The following is a 20680-nucleotide window of genomic DNA, read 5'->3' as shown; positions in this document are numbered from 1 at the left end:
CTTCCACCTCAGGCCTGGCTGTACCTCATGGGTTTTCCATATCCTGCATATGAAGCTGTGGCAACCAATGAACCTTCAGCCCCTCCAGGTTTTGCTGAATAAATGTCAGAAACTATTATCTTCCATCTGCAGGAGCACTGTTCAGAAGCAAGAGGAGGCTATCCATATGTAAGGGAATACTGATGCCAGAGACTGGGCAAGCTGCATTAGGTGTATTATTTGTGCCATCACTATGTTCCATATCTAAACCAAGTACTTAAAAAAATACTTGTGAAAAAAGAACACTGTTGGTATTTTTGGGGACTACTGTATCTCCATTTGTAGTTGCAGCCATGTTTTTCCTCAATGAGCTTTATTCTCAAAGCTCCAGAATGGACATGCCAGGGGAATCTTAGAAATGGGGCAGGAATACAAATCTGATTATCATTTTTAGGGAGGGAAGACATTATGCTAATTAAGGAACATATCCTCTGAACAAAGCTCTGTAGCCTTGCCTAAAACCAGGCAGCACATCCCTCTGGATTACCAGGTAAACCCACCAGTGAGACATAATAATACCTTATTCATTTGTCAGGAGCAACACCAAGCTGCCAGGCTCTAAAACTCTGCAAGTGCAGTTGACAAAATACTGTGAAATCATGTTCCAAATTACTCCTGCTTGTCCTCTCATGTACCCTCTCTGGAGGGTATATCAGAACAAGAGGCAGGATATGATGGTTCTTTTTGCATTTGCTACCAATCAGATGGAAAACATACTGTGGGGAGTGTGGGATTTTGATGCGATCACAGGATTTGCAAAACAAACTGCTCTGAAACTACTTTACAAATCCCTAAATAGCAGTCTGAAGTGAGTTTTATTCTGGCTTTTTTTAAGATCCATCAGTGGGCTCTAATACTTTCCAGATTTCTAATGTTCGTGTTTTCTTGCTGCTTCATTTTCAGTTGTTGTTGGTTTTGTTTTTCCCTTTCTGTGCTTAATCTGGTCCCTGGTTCTCCCAGACATCTGGGTTCTGTGAGGTGCTGCTGGGAAAGGAGGGGGTCCCGTGTTCCCTCAGGGAGCCTGGCCATGTGCTGCTGCTGTGACTGGCAAGAGACCTGAGGGCACAGAGTCTGCCAGGAGAGCAGTGGATTGGAGGGAGTGCTCAACCATACGCCCTGGGTTTCTGCCCAGTGGGAATGAGGCTCAAGACCCCTGGACCATGCTGTGTATGAGCTGAGCTCCCTGGTGACAGAACAGATTCGTCCAAGCCTTGGGAAGAAGAGCTCACGGACTCCTGCTGGCAGCACCATGAGTCTCCAAGAGAATCCCCAGCTCACACCCAGCGATGGTTTTGCTGAGGGCTGGTGGGTTTCCAGCATGTCTGGGATGGAGGTGCAGGCTGCAGAGCTCAGCCAACAGCAGGGAAGAGCTCTCTGAGCAGTGGATGAGGAAAGGCATCAGGTCCTGGACAGCAAACCCAAGCAGCAGCACTGCAACATGCCCTGGGTTGCCCTTGGAGTCACTGATGCCTACACCAGCACAAGCCCTCCCAGGAGCTTCTCCTGCACGTTAGCAGCAGCTCTCACACCAGAGTACTGCCTGTGGGAAAGGCCCAGCACAGCCAACCCCTCTGTGCAGCCTTGTCCTCTCCTGAGGCTGCAGGAGACCTTTTTTTTGGCTCTGTGAGCCAGTCCAAACAGAGATTAATACCCCATTGAAAAGAGCTGGTCCTTCCTGGTATTTTATTTTAATGGCAAAAAAACATGAAGTGCCCTTGGTTTGCAGGTCATTTTCTAATATGTTTACCACTTGATTTTCCCAGGCATATCAGAGAGGTCAAACCTGGAGCTGATAACTCTGACCTGTACCTGTGTGGCTGCGACACTGTTCTGGCTCCTGCTGACCCTCTTCATTCGCAAGCTGAAGAGGGTAAGAACAGACAGGGATCTCCCAGTGGCACCTGTGTCTCCTTGGCAGCCCTTTGCTCACATCAGAAAATTTTTCCCATGCTGCTGGGATTGCTGAGTCTACCAAAGAAAAAGTGTGTTTCACTTTCACAGCACCAAGCCTGCCAGAGCTCAAGGAGTGTTCGGACAACACCCTCAGGCACATGGCATGACTCTTGAGGCTGTCCTGTGCAAGGCCAGGAGTTGGACTTTAATGACCCTTGTGGGTCCCTTTCAACTGAGAATATCCTGTGATTCTGTGATTCTTTGATACTGCTCACCCTTGTTCCTGGTGCAAGAACCAGGCTGCTGATGGATGCTGGAGAACTGTGACTTGCAAGGCTGAGTATGAGTAAGCCAGAAAGAAAAGCCTGGGTGGGGGACAAGGCTCTGAGGCTCACAAGAATTTGGGTGCCTGACTCACACCCAAGGCATCCTCATTCCCTTATAAAAATTGTGGGGGTTTGGCATCTTAATGTCTTTGAAGATCTGAGTGAGTGGGAATGACAGATCTTCACAGAATGTGCTGGGGTCTGGTTTGCAGTGTCTGGTATGATTACATCACTTCCAAAGTAATATTTTACTGAAGGCGTTTTGATGGTGCAGCTTCAAAAGGAGGTGATCCTGTATCATCATGATGAATTTAACTGCCCCTGCAGCTGACCCTCCTTCTTGTCCGAGGCTGACTGTGATTGTCTAAAACCCCTTTTTGCTGACAGCACCCTGTCTGCATTGTATGGTCTGTGCAGGTTAAACCACAGCAGCTTTCCCAAGCAGAAAATACAGCTCCTCAGCCCTGCAGGAAGACCTCAGTGTAACCTGTAGGAGCAGATGGATTTGAGGGAAGGTACTGGGGCACTGCAAGACATGAGCTGAGAAATGGCTGCGTGCCCCCCTGTCCTCACTCCCACAGCACCACCAGCCCAGGGGTATCACAGAGCAGCACCACAGGGATCTGCTCACAGCCACCACAGCTGAGCATGTCCCAGCTGGCTGAACGAGGCTCACTAAAGGTCCACTGCAGCCTGGAGCACCATTTTATCTCAACCTGCATTAAGGCCTGCCGGTATCTTAGGTTTGGTTCTGAGGACATTTATTGACTGATGGGAAAGCAGCACTAGACCTCCAAATCAGGGTGGTATGGCAGCAGTCACTCTGCCTGCATTCCTACTGCTGCAAGCCTTAGTGAGGAGAAATGTGTGGGAGTTTGGGGGAAAAGGAAAGCAAAGGTCAGCTGAAGCTGTGGAGAAACTTCATAGCTGTAAGAGAAATTACAAGGCAAGTGGGACCAGTTCTGAATGCTCAACAGCAACAAAGAGGCAAGTTATAGCATGACTGCAAATCTTGGGAAAAAGTGAGCTTTAAGTGTAGCAAGGGGTTGCAGATCTTTTTCATTTATTTTGTTATGAGACCAAAACTTGTTAGATTGTTAAAAGATAATAAAAACATCATCATTGCTGTAGAACAAGGGACTTTAACTAAATGATGTGTCAAGGCTCCTTTCCAGATGAGCCTTTCCAGCTAGTGCTAGTCTATGTTTATGGTCTTCTCTGTGTTTCTCCTAAAAACCCTTACTCTCAAAGATTTATGTCTGGAATTACCTCTGAATTAAATTTTATGTAAAAATTATGTGGCCACAACAGAAAAAAAATATATGTTCTCCAAAAGCATTTTCTTAAAGCATCTCTGTGATACACACAGGGACAGATTATATCCTTAACAATGTTTTATCATTGAAAATGTTGCTTCAAATCTCTAATTGTGCCAAAAATTTGATATTGAGTGCATGTGAAGGAAGAACTGTGGGAAAATGTCTGAATTTTCCACTCCCCTATTGCTTTTTCTGGGATGGGTCCACTTAAAAGGCTCTTCTGATGTGATGGGTAGGAGCAGTCTGGTACACACATCTCTAACTAGAAATGCCCTTTCTGGAGCACCACACAAGTTTCTGTTTCTACCCATATCCCACTTATCCATGCCCTTTTCAGACTTAGTGAATGGTTTGGAGCCAGGTTTTAAGCCTCCTGACTTTTCCCCAAGTATCAGTGCAGTCCTTCTTGGGACAAAATTTATGGCTTTGGGGAGGGTGAAAAGCAACTAGAACAGCAGTTGTTAATTACTGTCATTTTAGTTTAGTTCTGTTTGTAATCAAGGCATGCACAGCTAGTAATATCCTTCTCAAAAAACCCATACCCGGAAATGCAGGTATTAGGGACATATTTCCAAGCTGTAGAGGAGGGAAGTTGAAAGTCATAGGAGGCAGTTAAAGCAAACAATAGAAAAGAGAGTATGTGGTTATATCTGTAAGTTTGTCATATCTGTATGTCTGTGCCCAGGTGCTACTTCCACAAGTTTAGGAAAAACAACACCTTCAGGTTCAGTTCTGCAGATTTCCCATAAATTCCAACCAATAGCCAGGAAATTATGGCAAACACTAGACCTTCTCTATAGAAATAGAAGTACTCCCATGTCAAGAAAAGTCCAGTGGATTAGAATGGCAGTCTTGATGCTCTTTGAAGGAACCTGTATTTCAAAATGGATGAACTGCAGGAAAATTTCAGACCAGGTTCATCTTTTCTTATATTTCTTATGTGAAGTGAATAATCCAGTTGCTCAGGAGAAACTAAACTGGCAAATTAATTTGAAATTTTATGGTTTAAATTACGTGTTTGAGTCCAGCTGTTTATAAATTCCTCCAGACTCAAATGATTTGAGTAAATTTTTCAGAAATGATACCAAAGAAATAAAAAAATCCTGAAAATCTGTCAGCAGTTTCTGAAGTGCATAATGTCCAGTGTCCTGACAAGTAGTCTTGCACAACTTCTAACCACATATGACCCATCTTTGTTGGATATATGGAACAAATAAACCCTGGCAGTAGAACTCCATCTGTTGCATGTGGCCCCTTCTTGCTTTGCACAATCATGAAGGAAAGTTATTCTTATCAGCAGTGTTTAGTCACTTGCTGAAAATATTTCTCCTGATTGTGCAGAGGGCCTGTGTCATAACACCATGTGTTAATACAGACCCACACGGATTTCATTGAAGAAACTGGTATGCCACATGGGAGGAAAGCTAAAGGAAGGAGTTTCTTTTATAGAAAAACTCTTGCAATATATAGAAAAGCCAAAGGGAGCTTAACCAAACCATCCACTGTGCAGTGAAAACACGCAGCTTTGTGAACAGAATGAACTTGGAGCCCTTGATCCAAACAAGAAGATGCTGACAGATAACCTTATCCTCTTTTTCATTTTGCATTATTCTTTGTTTTCTAGCCTTATTCCTCGGAATTGAAGACCAACCATTACCTGTCAATCATAATGGATCCCGATGAAGTCCCCTTAGATGAGCAATGTGAACGTCTACCTTATGATGCCAGCAAGTGGGAAATTGCAAGAGAAAGGCTTAAACTAGGTAATATTGGAACAGTTTGTGTAGTGTGTGCATGGATTGAATAAGATGTACCTGTAACTGTGGGTAAAGGGGAGCTGGGTGTGTTCTAGGCACTGCCAGGTTTGGTGTGACCTATTCCACACTGAGAGCATTGATCTGTGAATGAATTACAGCCTTTAGGACTGACCGACCACGTCTACTTGACTTTTCACATGTATATTTTGACTCCATGTGGGAAAATGAAAGTGGAACCACAGGACCATTTAGGTTGGAAAAGACCCTAAAGATGAAGTCCAGCCATGAATAATCTACCTGTTCACTCCAGGAAAAAGCTGTGGGAGACAGTGGCAAAGGCTTTACTAAGGTCCAGGTAGACAACATCCACGGCCTTTTTCTCATCCATTAAGTTGGCCCCCTGGCCACAGAAGGAGAATATAGACAAGAGTGATGCATTCTATTTTGGAAACTGATTTACTTAAAACATGACACAAACAGGGCAACCAAAGAATTCCAAATCAGGCTGCCAACTTCGATGTTTCTCTCTCTAGACTCAGGAGCCTGACCTTTGGCATTTACTGTAATTTTGGTGATTCACTATAATAATGATGAAGGGTCTGGAGGGAAAGCTGTATGAGGAGCAAATGAGGTCACTTGGTCTGTTCAGCCTGGAGGAGCTCATTGCAGTTACAACTTCCTTGTGAGGGGGAGAGGAGGGGCAGGCACTGAACTCTGCTCTATGGAGACCGATGACAGGATCCGAGGGAATGGCCTGAAACTGTGTCAGGAGAGGTTTAGACTGGGTATTAGGGAAAGGTTCTTCACCCAGAGGGTGGTTGAGCACTGGAACAGGCTCCCCAGGGAAGTGGTCACAGCATCAGCCTCACAGAGTTCAAGAAGCATTTAGACAACACTCACAGGCACATGGTGTGCTGCTTGGCGTTGTCCTGTGCAGGGCCAGGATCATCCACAAGGATGATCCTTGTATGTCCCTTCCAACTCAGGATATTATATGATTCTATGGTTTTCCTCCCTTTCTTCAACCTGTAAACTTGGAAAAATGCCTGTGCAGAAATGGGTCCTCAAAATCCATCCTGCACCCCTTCCTGTTTCTCCCTTTTCTTCTTTCTCCAGCACAATCTCCTTGTTTTCTCTCTGTGCTGCAGTTTTATAAATATTCTTGTTATTGCACCATAAAGTGCAAGAATGTGACACGTAAATACACACATAAATAAATAAATATCATTGAAAATGTTAAACCTACAGCCAGCTCCCCTGTAGATCTCCCAGCAAAAGGCATGAGTTTGGGACCATTCCTTATTAAGCCTAGTGTGCAGCTGAGGGAAGGGAAGGGAAGGGAAGGGAAGGGAAGGGAAGGGAAGGGAAGGGAAGGGAAGGGAAGGGAAGGGAAGGGAAGGGAAGGGAAGGGAAGGGAAGGGAAGGGAAGGGAAGGGAAGGGAAGGGAAGGGAAGGGAAGGGAAGGGAAGGGAAGGGAAGGGAAGGGAAGGGAAGGGAAGGGACCATATTTTGAAGATGATGAATCCCTCCAGAAACCACACAGATTTTAGCAAGAAGGTCAACACTAAAATATCAGTGATAAGCTCAGCCTTGTTGCTATAGTGCTGTTTGTTCTTTCAGGCATGCATTACATTTGTCCTACAGCAAGGTCTAGAAAATCCTTGCGTTTTAGTTAGGAGCTGTAACAGATTCCTCCTGTGCCCCAGGTATCAGGGACCGAACTAGATTAACACACAATGTGTACAGTAAGGATCACACTTAATTTGCCTGCCAGAAGACACAAGGTGACCAGATGTGGATAAGCACAGCTGAAATATATTTCTCTCGATTTATAATTGTCATACACAATTCTGGGAATGCTGGAACCTTGTGCTGGAGTGACTTCAATCTTCAGGCAATTTTCTTACAACGATGGACCAAGAGCCTGATGTGCAGACAATGTGACCACTGGGAAAGAAACAAGCAGAAATGGAATGTAAACACCAAGGAAAAACCCATGCCTTGCAGGGTTAGCGTCTGGAGTCCAGAGGTGACAAACGATGACCAGAGAATGAGTTAAAAGTGGAAGAACTGGTGTAAACAAATAAAGAATGCTGACAATGAATGAGAACCAGATTTGAAGAAGCTGTGTATGTGCAGTATGCTAGATTAGCTCAGTGCAAGTCCTGCCTACATGGCAGTTGGCTCAGTCTTTGAATAACCTTGGCAGTCTCTGAGGATTAGTGTCTCACAAACACAAAATGTTCTTCTATGGTTTTTAAAAAATATTTTTATTTAGAAATGCAACCCCTTCCAGCATCTGATGTGACTGTTTTTCTCTTTCCACCTTCTTATCCTCCAGGACACATATTTATTATAGCTTTTGCAAAGAAGTATCTCCTTTCAGCCCACATCTCTTTTTCTGTGTGTTCCTCCAACATGCATACACACAGCCCACAGCTGTGATGCAATGCTTATATAACAGGACTCCCCCTTCATCTGTAAGAGGTACAGACATTACAGGAAATTTCATATGGGCATCACTGAAGTTAGGGTAATTAACATTCAGCACAGATTAATCTCACTGAGAGCAAAATGTCATCTTTTCTTTAGGCAGAAAAAGGCTGGTGCTATAAATCACTGTCAGTGTGGCCAGTGATAACACACTGTGTTAGCTGAGCTATCATGCACTTCTTACTCTTGGGCTTGACCTTCCTAATCTGGAGAGGTGACACAGTGCCGATGCCGGGATGCAGGACCCGGGGGAGTGTGGCTGCTGGCTCCAGCGCAGTGTCACACACGCTGGTGGCCGCCGGCTTCCCGAGCCCTGCTCCCTCCCGTGCGCTGCAGGACCACGGCGCTGGCGCAGCACTTCCCACTCTCCTGCCCGTGCACAGCTGCCCTGTGTAACATAATGGAAAACATGAAGCCACATGTGGGGAAAACCCAGATGGCTCAAACCATGGAAGAGAACCTGAGAAATGAACACGCCTTTGAGCCTGTGCCCTCACACAGACATGGGGCGCGGTGTTCTCTGCTAATGCCCCAGTCCAGCAAGTGACATTCTTGAAGGACCCTGCTAAAATGGGACTGAAACGAAAACCACCTCACCCAAAACTCCTTGACCGAGGTGTATGTTCACTTTAATGCATTCTAAGCGACCCAGTAAATCCAAGCCAAGTGTGGAAAACTTAAGTAGATCATTTTGCTTCATTGGTCTGGTTCTAAATGCTGCAACATTACATACCTGAGCATTACCCCAAACATATCCAGTGTAGCTGCTATAAGGCTACGGCAGGCTGACTGCTCAGATGGTTGGGCAACTTAATATTCCTCCATTTAATAATTTTGTAGTTACTTTGTGTGTCAGCATAAGGGGCTTTTGCAGGAACAACCATAGCCACAACTGCATACTAAACTGGGGAGTTCAGAGCTACATGCCGGAAAGTTAAAGCAGCCCTGTTCTGGGCTGCCATTCAGCATGGTACAAAAAATAGCAGAGCAGCAAAGACGAGTGTTATTACAGCTTCCCATTGAATCACGCTGCTGTTTAGAGAAGGAAGTGCTGTTTCCAGTGCTCATTCTCCTTTATGAAAGGTTAGCAGCTTTTTGCAGCTTTATGAGCCCGTGTGTTTTCCAAGTGGTGACTAAGTAGGTTATCACAATGTGGGAAGTGAATTAACAGTGCTGGAAACAGATTCAAGCTATGGATTAAACAAAGGTAAGATGGCTTTTATAGGCCCTCAAGCTGCAAGTTCATCATGTAGAAACTGTGAACAGTCAAAACATTAGGGACTAAAAACATCAATTCACTAAGAAAACTGACACTTGAGTCAATGATGCTTCCCTTATACATCTGCTGAGTGAAGAATCTATATGCAGTAACGGAAAAAGGTGATAGTAGGTTTTTAGACACACACTGATTCATCTGTATTTCTCTAGCAAACACTAAGCCCTTCACAAACCAAGGTCAGCCTGTTGATGCTTTTCAGCCATGTAGATCAAGTTCTTTGTGGTTTTTATTTGTTGTGAAATAATTACAACACTTGCACATCCAGGGTGGAAATAATTTTCTGGGGTTTTTTTGGCTTAGCATATTCCACTTCATGTTTCCATTGCCTTAATAACATATGCTATTTGCTTCTACTGACAGACATACTGAGAATTACAGTTTAGATAAAGTATACATATATAAAAGGCAGTATTGATTTAAATTAATACAGACAGCAGCTCTTTTTCTCTGCTTGCAAGAATCTGAGTGGGATTAATCTCTCATTCAGATACCAACAAGGTGGATGTCCAAGTGAGAGCTAGTCAAACAGGTGTTCATCATAGGACTAGGCAATTGTCCTGTGGAGATGGTCATGTCACTTGTGCATATCTGAGAAATAAATATATGGCACATGTTATGCTTTGCTTTTATATAAAGAGCCGACTGCTATTTTCTGCTCTTCTCTACACTGCAGATCCTGCTGCCATACTCTTGCCAGCCACCCTGGTACCCGGGTTCTGATGAAGCACAAAAGCCATCCAAAAATCGCTGCTTGGAAATAAAAATTAGTGCCAGCTGATATGTTGACAAGATCTCCCTGACCAAGCCTTTGACAGCCTCTGTAGAAGGGCAGAGGCAGCCAGACCTGTCCATGTGAACACATTGTCAAAGGGGCAGAGGGTCTGTGTTATTGAAGACATAACTTGCAGCACCACAGGCTGCTGCACCATGCAGTGTGCTCAGGGCAAAGAGGAGCAAAATGTTCCTCTGGCAGAGCTAGACTGAAAAAACCAGGTTTGAAGCCAGTGTACCTCCACTGAATGGTTAATTCATTCAGTGACATTTTCACTCCTATCACTTCCTCCCTCTGAGGACTCTGTCTTCTAATTTGACTGCTTATTTTCAAGAAAACCCCAACAAACCAAAAACCCTAAACCAGCTATATGTTGGAAATATAACTATCGGACTCATTGGAAAGTACATTTTTCAGTTCATGATCTATGAAGCCATTTGCTGACAAGATTCCTTTTTTTACCAAGATGTATCTCTCCACTTTATTTTCTTTACAGGAAAGTCTCTTGGACACGGAGCTTTCGGAAAGGTGGTACAAGCATCTGCCTTTGGAATCAGGAAATCACCAACATGCAGAATAGTTGCTGTGAAAATGCTGAAAGGTATCTTGCTGCAAAGCTGCATTGGAAAAAATGATGCCTTATATAGTGGTGCATTCTTTATACAATTGTCTCAAAAGCAAAGTCTTCCCACAATAACTCTTTGAAGCCTCCAAAATGTGTACAAATCAAGTTTCAGGTCCACCATGAGTGAAATGGCAGAACTATGAAACAAAAATTGCATCCACAGTAAAACGTCATACCATTATGCTAGACTGACCCTATATTATACTGAATGCTGTAAATTAAATTTAGCCGAAGCATGAGGTCTCCACCTTGATATGAAGACACTTGGATGGAAGCTTTCATATTTTCCTTGGTCATTAGTTCCAAAGAATAATCATCTTACTGTTAAAAATGGATGCTTTATGTCTAATTTGCATAGGTTTGACTTCTGCATCTCCTTCTAACCCTTTCCATTAGATTAAATAATGATTTTTCTTCATGAAGGCCCTTTCATTAAGCTAAACACATTGAGCAGTTTAAATCTTGGTGGTGCTGTGCAGGTGTGTCCCCTCTGAACTGCCTGCAGGCTCATCACACAGTGCTTAGGATGCTGACAGCCAGGTTGTGCAATGGATTTGCCAGCACTGTTCATACACCAGTGCTCATCTGAAAGTAAAATCATCCCCCAGCTATTCACTGCCACCTTTCTCATTGGAGCAGAAAGGACAAAACTCCCTTGTTAATTTGAAGAGGGTGCTTGGGATGTTAGCAAGCAGGATGATGTTCAGTCATAGCCTGCAGCAGCTGTGATTGAATTCCCCAACCCCGAGTCCTGGTGGCATCCCTTCATATGTATTTAGCTTTCCCTTCTTTATATGTGTAAGGATCATAGCAGGATTTTTTTTTTTGCATTGCCCCAGGAGTTTATGCTGCATTGCTTATCTGCCTTAATCCCTTAATCCTTTCTGGTGCTGTCTCTCTGCCAGGACACATCCCCTATTCTGCCAGTATGGCTTGGATCCCCGATGCTCTCGCTGACTCTGTTCAGGCATGGTTTGAATAAACCCATCTTAGCCAGTGGCTCCTAGTTTCACATACGCTTACTTATCATTTATCAGGAGATGTGTAGGTGTCAATTCCAGCCCTTGGAGTGGTCTGCCAGGTTCAGGGTTCCTTTATGTACATCAGCAGGCTTCTTGTGCTAGCCAGTGCCACCAAGGCAGCAGCGAGTGCTCCTGGAACAAATGGGAGCAGACAGCAGCTACAAGAAGTCTTCCTGGTGGGATTCACATGTGCCTGTGCAGAGTAGATGCTTATATCTGAGTCAGCCACTCAAATACCCTTCACTGGCAGTGCTGAGAAACAACAGCTCATCCCATCCTAAGGCAGCTTCCTGCACAAAGGGAGCTGAGTCCTTGTTCAGCTCTGCTGACAATGAAGAGAGCCAGTGGTGACCAGAACTTCTGTTGGTATCTTCAGTATCTCACCTAAAGCGCGGGAGATCTGCCTCATTCCTTGTGTCCTCACCAGATTATCCAGGAACTTTGCAGTCATTCATAGGCTTTATCCTCCCAGAATTCCCATGAGGTGGAGGGGAAGTTCTCCACCCATACGAGCAAATAGCGGGTCACTAAGTAGAAGACAAGTTTTGTGTGGGACACCAAGACAAACTGTTTCCATTCAGATGCTGAAACCAAGCCCTTTAAGACCCAGCTCTAGGGGTTTTTCTGCAAGGCTGTTCTTGGTGTCACTAAACTGAAAAACTCCTTTTGGGCCTACACAAAACAATATGCTTTTTTTCTTGTTTTCTTAAAGAAATTAAATTCTGCAGGAAAAAGCTTTTCTCAGGGGAAATTAAAGGTTTCACTCAACACTAAATAGAATGTTTCGGATTTGTTTGAGGGACTTCTTGCATCGTTACTATTATTATTGGTCATGACTGGTAAGGGTGAGATGCAGTCAGCTCACTTTAACCAACGAATATTTACTTCCCTGGTCTATCTCCAGGCTTCCTGTATAATGAACAGAACCAGACAGGCATCACCAAGGGGTAGTTCATCTTTTCCTTATACAGATGGCTAAACTTGATGGCTGCATCAGCTTCTGGAAATACTTTGTTCTTGCCACTAACCCCTTAAGATGTTGATTAGTTCAGGCTAGAATATAACCCTTAGCTAAAGTCATGTCAGATGAAACCAGTTCTAGATAGTGTTAATTATAATCTTGAAATCCCTTTTTATTTGTTCTTTCATTTTTTTTGGCTGAAATGTCAGAACTATTCATGTGAAAAAAAATTCTTTCAGTTCTAAATATAATAGAGTCTACTGGGAGGAAGCTGAGTGCCTGACTCTTTTTATGGGTTTAATTGCAACCAAGAGGATGCTGAGCAGGGAGGAATAGAGAGAGAACATCAACACAAGAAGTACATCCAGTAATGGAGGTTATTTCAATGGAAAGTAATGAGAAGTGGTAAAGCTCAGCAGGACCAGTTCTTTGCCTTTTCACATTTATTTTGTATTTACAGAAGGGGCCACAGCAAGTGAGTACAAAGCACTGATGACTGAGCTGAAAATCCTAATCCACATTGGTCATCATCTCAACATTGTGAATTTGTTGGGAGCTTGCACAAAAAATGGAGGTAAAAAAATCTGCACTGCTCTGAAAATGGGTTTGGATTATTCCCCAGTAACAGCCAGTTGGCCATGTTGTTTTTCATCCAGAGGTCAAGTTAGTAACTTTTAATATTTGAGCTCATCCTGTAGTTGCTGAAAAAAAGAGAGGAAAAGAAAAAGCGATTTTTAGTCATTTAATGAAGTGATTAAACATTTCCTCTATTTAAACTCTCTTTTAATATTAACATGTGAAGTGTGAACTTAGGAACATGCCACTTGCTGTCCTTTATCTCACTCACTCCACTGCTCAAGCTCAAGTTAAACATGATCTGGAAAGGCTGGGAACAAGGGATATCAGCTGCTGGCCCTGAACTACGAATGACAATACAGCTGTTGTAAAATCTTTCATGATATTACGCTAAGAAAATCAAAAGGCCAGTATGGGAGATTGTTTGTTTTAGATATGTCGCCTATTTTAGTTCAACAAGTGTGTGTGGGCTGTGGGACTCCAGTCTGAACTGTCTGAAGAGGAAATAGAGGGTCCCTCAGGACCCAGATTTAAGACCCAGCTTTCAAAAATTAGGTGCTGCCCTAATTTCCAGAAGCAGTATTTTTTTGATAATGTCCAGTGTCCTTGAAGCAGCCTTCTACTCCCTTGGACATGTTGCCAGTTACTCTGGACTCAAATTGTAGTTATGGGCATGAAAGACTCTTTCTCAGAGCTGATGCCAGCTTTTATTGCTTTATGCTGCTCAAAATGCTTTTTTTTTTTTTTTTTTTTTTTTTTTTTTTTTTTTAAATTTTATTTAATTGCCCAGGGCCTCTGATGGTGATTGTTGAATACTGCAAGTATGGGAATTTATCAAACTATCTGAAGAGCAAGAGGAATCTTTTCTGCCCTAACAAGGTGAGGAGGCAGATGGTCCTGGTAGGGTTCATCTTTCCTGACCTAAGTGTTGGTAATGTAGATGTCAGCTCTGAGCTGGTCTCCTCAGACTTTCTTCTATCAAAGGAGAGAAATGACTTTTGGGTGAAGTTCACCTGACCTATATTAATACTTGGTGTTGTGCCAAGAAAGGATTCACCTTTCTCTCCCTGACTGTACAAGGAGACTGCTGTGACTCATTTGGCTGGAGCCATCTACAGCAAGGGGAAGTGAATTCTACCCAAAGTGTCCCCATATGCTCTTGCCCGGCTCCTGACGAACCCATTCCTGGTGAGCTTGAGGTCAGCAATGCCAAAGGAAGTGGTTTTGCCCACTGATTTCAATACTGCTGGGAGCACAAACAAGATAATAACAATTAAATCTCATGTCTCAAGACACCCTAATATTCAGAGATTTACAAGTAATCTTATTATTGTGTGAGGAGAAGAGCTATCAAGAGGAAGAGATTAGAGTCTTGTCCTCACATCCCACAGCCCTCCGAATCAAATTCATGGTATGTTTCTTATTACAAACCTAAATCCTAATGTCCCAGAAAATTCAAATTATTCCAGAAAAATCCTCCAAAGGATCCAGGGCTCTGAAATGAGGCTTAGGAGCCTGGATACAGAACAGTAGGTCTCAAAATCCCTGCTCAGCTGTGCCAAAAGCTTGGCAGCACCTCAGAGTTTTTTTCAGGAGGGCTCTGTGGGAGAGCCTACTCGAGAGGATATCCCCCTCTAAAAGGCTTTTGCTGAGTCTCTGTTCCCAAGGCTGTTTGTGTTGTACTCCACATGAGACACAGCAGCTGGCTCCTCCTATACGTGTTTGTTGGAGTCCTCTGCTCAGCAGGGAGTATGGCTGGGCAGGCTCCATCCTGAGTGGAGCCACTCCCATAACCCCTTCCCAGCACTACCTAGTGCTCTGGCACCCTTGGGAAGGTTGGCCAGGCAGGAAGGAGGTGGAAGTTTGGCTCTGCACCAGCATGCACAGGGAATAGAGACAGTTACAGGACAAGAGGAAAGGTAAGAGGGGGCAAGAAAATGGCCAGGCAGCCAGGCTGCTCTACAGGTAGCAGTGAGGAAGCTTTTTCCAAACAGTGTTGCATGTGTCCCATTAAACCACCCCATCACTGGCCATAAGAAGAAAGCATCAGATAAAGGCACTGAAGAGAGGCAGTCACTTCCAACAGCAGCTCTGTTTCAAACATCAAGTGCCCTTGCTCCTCACTGAAAGGGCTTACAAGCCCACACCAAACCTGCACAGGGACATAGAGGCAGACGTCTTAAGCAGCCTGGGACAGGCTTGAGATTTGAGGCAGGATTCGAGAGGTCTGGGATGCCTGCATGGTGGGCACAACCTTCCCCACCCACTTCTTTGTGCTCCTTCTCTGTCTGGGGGAGAGAAATGGGCCCTTTCAGATGTCTCATTTCAGGCTGAGGTGAGCCACAGCCCAGCAGAGAGGTCCATCCATACATCCTGCAAATCCTCACTGCGGCAGAGATAGCCCATTGCCCTGGTGCAAGATCATGCTCTGGTGCTCCCAAGCCACCATGTTTCTGCCCTCTGGGGATGAGAACCATGGCAGAGCACAGCCCTGCCACCAGCCCCTGCCCGACACAGTGGCACTGGACACCCCCACCCGTGAGCGATGTGACCACCCACGCCACAGACCACCAGCCCGGCAGAAAGGCGACTGCAGTGTGACTTGGTTCCTTTCCCACCCCCTCTGCTGCTCTGATGCAGCACCTCTTCTCCTCTGTTTGTTTGAAGGACTCCACTCTGCAGGGAGAGCCAATGAAAGAGAAAAAGGATATTGAGCCAGTGGAAAGCAAGAAACAAAGGCTGGCCAGTGTCACCAGCAGCGAGAGCTTCGCGAGCTCTGGGTTCCAGGAAGATAAAAGTCTGAGTGATGTGGAGGAGGACGAGGAGGGTAGGTATTAATTCCTTCCTGTCCCTACACGGACTGTGATATTTTTACAACATACTGTGAATCCCTGAAATTTTTTTCCTCATTTATCACCCTAATAAACATCCGTGGGAGACGCTCAGAGGGTCATGTCCAGAGGGTAGAAGATTTAAAAAAAGATTATTTCCAGGGTTACTAAATCTGACAGGAAAATGTGTGATTGTTTCTTCTGACTGCTCCTTATCTTTGGGGAAAACACAGCAGTGTCCAAAGCACACGGGGTGTAAAGCAAGCACTATTTTTGTTTCCAATGACAGTGGGTTGACCTTCAAACAACCCTCCATGAAGACTGAATTTATGGGAATAATGGGGTCTGTAAGAAAGGGGGGAAACAACTGCCTGTGAGGCATCTTTGTAACAAACCCTGCTTTCCACCTCTGCAGATGCTGATGATCTGTACAAGTTGCCCCTCACTATGGAGGACCTGATCTCTTACAGCTTTCAGGTGGCCAGAGGCATGGAGTTCCTCTCCTCCAGAAAGGTGAGTTTTGCACTGAGGGTTTTTCACTGTAGGACAGGATTCAGAGGTGAAATCATGTCTACATTGTAGTGACACCTTCCTTGGGAGAGGTCCCAAAGGAAGAGCCGTTTTCCTCTTGGCATTATAAATATAACTGTGTTTATCCAAGTATCCATAGTCCATAAACACAGGATCATGACTGAAGCCAGTGGGTCAAGCTCATTCATTTGGGGAAGATCTTTCGGGTGTGGTAGGTTTTCCCTTAATTTCAACATATATTACAGAGCTCCAAATGATTCAGCTCTTTCCCTGCAAATATCAAAGGGCTTAAAAACCTGTCACTTTCTGGATTTAGTAATTTTTTTTTTTTTTAATAATTACCACTCTTCACAGTAACTTCATGTAAACTACAAGCAACTTCCCTAAAAAATTTTAATTTATCAATAATAATAATACAATATTTAAAGGATATGTGAGACAGGAAATTTGTGGGCAGGAATAAGGAAATGCAGTTTGATTGTCACACTGTTTTATTATAGTGCATTCATCGTGACCTGGCAGCCAGAAACATCCTTTTATCTGAGAACAATGTTGTGAAGATCTGTGATTTTGGCCTCGCAAGAGATATTTATAAGAATCCTGATTATGTGAGAAAAGGAGATGTAAGTCAAGATGTTGTTTATTTACCCCAATGTTTATAACATGTCATTTCACACTGTCCACCAAAATGTTCTGTAGACGTTCACACTTCCCGAATTTAAGACCTCAAAAGCTGTCATGGTTTTTATGTGAAGATGAGCTATCCAGATGTGTTGTGGGTCTGGAAAGCATTTCTATCCTCAGGCATAAGGCTTAGACATGCTAACTGCTTCACAGCTTTGCCCTGCTAATACTTTATTTTTTAGACATTTCTTGGCTGGCACACCAAAACCCCTTTACTCTGTAAACTTCCTTCAAGGAAACCAGTCCCTCCAAAAGAAGGTGTGATCCCCAAGAATATCTCCAGCAGCATTACAGCATGGTTGGTGCTCGGATGCAGGGTTTTCTGCCCTGTCTCTGTGATGCTGGCAAGAGACTTCGGCTCCTACATACCCCGACATCCCTGTAAGGAAAAGGCCTGGTCATGAGTTTCCAATGTCTGGTGTTTTGTGCCACAGGTTTTTTAAAAACAGCCTTTTATTCCAACAATTTGTTAAGTGTATGAATGACTGTGGGTTTATCTTGACTGCCTGTAAGGAAATCCCACAGGTTCCTGCTTGAATGGTTAATTATTTACATAACAATATATAGCTGATACATCTATGATTAAAATCTTTTGGGCTTTGAAAAAGTCAGATTTGTCCCTTTTTACTCCAGGCTCGACTTCCTCTCAAGTGGATGGCTCCTGAATCCATATTTGATAAAATCTACAATACAAAAAGCGACGTGTGGTCCTACGGGGTCTTGCTGTGGGAGATATTTTCCTTGGGTATGTTAACTCTGCACCCCAGGAGCTTGACAGTAATGGGGACTGCAGCTTGGGGAAAACATCCATTACCTTCAATGATCTTTTGCTAGGTGTTTCAGAAAGACCTAAATCAGTCAGAAGTGAGGTGTGTGGGTAGAGGCAGAGGGATTATCGTGCCCCTGTGAACTAGAAATTTTGGTGGTTGTAAGAGCACTGAAAGCTCATTTGCCAAACTGAAAGCCTTAGCAGATAGCACAGCTGAGAACTTTACCACCTGCTTCTGCCATGGGCAAAACCTAAGCTTCCCTCTTTTCCCTGTAGAAACCTTAGGTAGAGGATGCAGAGCAGCACAACCAGAGCAGTCACAATGCTTTGACTGACGGCACAAGCCAGGAAAACAGGGCAATTTTTAAAGCATTTTAATTGAATGTGGAACCCTGTGGGATAACACACAGCTGTTATCCTGGGTCATCAACTGCCCAAGACCAAGGCACCACCTCCTGTGCCACAGACAGCATTGAAGACACCGAGCTCCATGAGCTGGGTGCTCTCCCAAAAGCTTCTTACTCCTCTTGTGGGAGCAAGGGTGCCAAACCCACAGTTTGCATGTCTCAGATTCTGTCACCTCCATTTCCAGCCCGAGCCCAGGAGGTCCCCCCAGCGCAGGAGGGATCCAGCAACCCCTCACCCAGGCTACTGACATAGCAGGCGAAAAGCATCTGCACGGATGCTGCAGGAGGAACTAGAGCATGCAATCTGAAATTAAAACCCAGTGAAGCCTTTTTTTTCCCCTTTCTTTCATGTGGAAAAGGCAGGATACAAGATGTACACTGAGTGGAACAACAATGACCATCAGAATAGAAGAATCTTAATTGAGTTCAACACAGAGGCTGACAAAAGAGGCAAACAGCAGAGGAAACAATACTATACAATTCTCAAGACAATCAATCATTTATTAGTTCAAATACGTGTTGTTGGTCAGCCTGCCAACTCTTGTGATTTTATGGTCAGCCTCATAATACCTGCTATTTTTTTCTTAAAGCACCAGCTCCTTGAACCTGGTAACTCTCTGACTCCATGAAAGGTCTTTTTTTTTTCCTTTCATTTTCCCTTTTCCTGATGTTTTTTTGTCTACAGAAAAAAAAAAAGACTAACAATACAATCAGGCTGCATCTGAAAAACACAGAAAACAGAAAAACAGTGCAAATGTACTGTGATCTGATCTAAAACAATGATTTTGAGCATTTGGGGTTCGTTAATATTGTGCTCACTAGAATTTGGAATAGTACAAACCAATAGAGAGATTAGACTTGGCTTTTCAAGGGATAGTGCTCAAATCAAATTCATGTGTATTTTTTTCTGTTCAGGCCAGGAAAGCCCCACCAATAGTTGCGGTCTTGATCTTGCCCCCCCTCCAAAGACTGGGGCTTGGAGCATGATCTGCAGTAATTCCCTGCCTGTGGCAGCTGGCAGGGCCAGACCCTGCAGGGGGGTCTCCCCCTGACCCCCAGCTCTGCAACCTGATGCTGCACACCCCAAGTGTTTGAGGGAGATGCATAGGGCCACAGCTAGGTCACAGGTACTCAAGGCACGTATCTATTCTCCAAATGCCACCTGCAGGTGCCTCTCCTTACCCTGGAGTCCAAATAGATGAGGATTTCTGCAGCAGGCTGAAGGAAGGCACAAGGATGCGAGCCCCGGAGCAAGCGACTGAGGAGATGTAAGATGCCTTTGCTTGCCTTGTGTACCACTGCCCTCCTGGGCTGCCCTGCAGATGATGTTCCAGTCTCTGTAAAAGCACCTTGTGCCAGCCTAAGGAAAAACAACCCAATCCTGCATCAGTACCTTCTTGTGCACCCCCCACCCTGGTCCCTGGCTCTCCCATAGAGTAGGAGAGGGTAGGGAGCAACACAGACCCGAGCCCAGTGCAACACCAGGGCTGGGCTCTGAGGGGAGCTGAGCAAGGAGGAGGAGAAGGGGGAGGAGGAAGGTCATTCATTCCTCATGAGGTTTAACATTTACTGACATGCACACAGGTGAGTGCTGGAGGAATGTGGCATTATTAACACTGTCTTAGGAAGTGACAGCAGAGGCTTCCTCGCAATCACTTGGGTAATGAGGGCCCACCCTTTCCTGCACACGATGTCTGATGGCAGAGGAAGGTGACGGGGACCTGCAGCCTCCCCGCCCGGGTTGTCTGAGTCCTTCCACCGCCACATCAGCTGTCGCTCCCTGCTCCCCGGCCTTCAGGTGCAGTCTCAAGCTGCTGCTGCATGGCCAACATCTTTCTGGAGACCCAGGTGGGTCAGGACAGAGCACCTTGCCAGGGGAGGCACATGCAGCACACTGAACATGCACCCTGTGACACAAATCATTGAGGACCACGAACATGTCCAGGGTATTTTATCTGTGGAGGCAAAATCAAGTACGTGTGGGTGCCGTGGTGCCTTCCCGAGTGCTATGTCATGACTCTAAATAGCAACACTTACCAAAAAATAGTTCTGGCAGAAGAAAAGGATGCGAGACAGCCATACCTATCTGGGAGTACTGCCCATTGACTAATTTTATTATCCTAGTGACTGTAGATAAGAGCTTTTTTTTTTTCTCTCTTCCACATATTTTATTGCAGGAAGGAAAGCTCAGCTCAACTAATACAAGGAAGTGACACATCCATATAAGTCATCTTAGGATGCCTTTAGGATACCTTAACCTAAACATTGCCACTTCATAGACGTTTAATACAAAGGTTTAATGCTTAATTAGGAATGAAAAAAAGGAAGTATGACTGGTTGGCTGAATTATCCTTTTGATGTGGTTTTCCAGGGTGTTGCAGGACAGTTTTCTTTTT

The 20680-nt window shown here is 44.5% G+C and overlaps 2 protein-coding genes across 4 annotated transcripts in view; one reads left to right on the top strand and one right to left on the bottom strand.

Moving 5' to 3' along the window:
* Nucleotides 1–20680, top strand: part of FLT1 (fms related receptor tyrosine kinase 1) — a 109280-nt gene that overhangs the window by 79940 nt on the left and 8660 nt on the right. For 2 of the 3 annotated variants that reach the window (XM_082278687.1, XM_082278685.1), the window contains 10 exons: nt 1803–1909; nt 5202–5340; nt 10375–10479; nt 12947–13060; nt 13853–13941; nt 15703–15889; nt 16309–16406; nt 16925–17047; nt 17742–17853; nt 19453–19552. In XM_082278687.1, coding sequence (XP_082134813.1) covers nt 1803–1909; nt 5202–5340; nt 10375–10479; nt 12947–13060; nt 13853–13941; nt 15703–15889; nt 16309–16406; nt 16925–17047; nt 17742–17853; nt 19453–19552 — 1174 coding nt within the window. The remainder of the gene's footprint in view (nt 1–1802; nt 1910–5201; nt 5341–10374; nt 10480–12946; nt 13061–13852; nt 13942–15702; nt 15890–16308; nt 16407–16924; nt 17048–17741; nt 17854–19452; nt 19553–20680) is intronic. The other variant, XM_082278686.1, reaches the window with a different exon arrangement.
* The window catches only part of PAN3 (poly(A) specific ribonuclease subunit PAN3), a 97213-nt gene continuing 89589 nt past the window's right edge, over nt 13057–20680 (bottom strand). Inside the window, exon 20 of the mRNA XM_082278691.1 lies at nt 13057–13187. Coding sequence (XP_082134817.1) covers nt 13161–13187 — 27 coding nt within the window. The 3' untranslated portion in view covers nt 13057–13160. The remainder of the gene's footprint in view (nt 13188–20680) is intronic.

Source organism: Coloeus monedula, assembly GCF_965178545.1.
Source record: "Coloeus monedula genome assembly, chromosome: 3".
In the NCBI taxonomy this organism is placed as follows: Eukaryota; Metazoa; Chordata; class Aves; order Passeriformes; family Corvidae; genus Coloeus; species Coloeus monedula.
The sequence above is the reverse complement of the archived record's forward strand: the minus strand, read 5'-3'. Positions and strand labels throughout refer to the sequence as shown.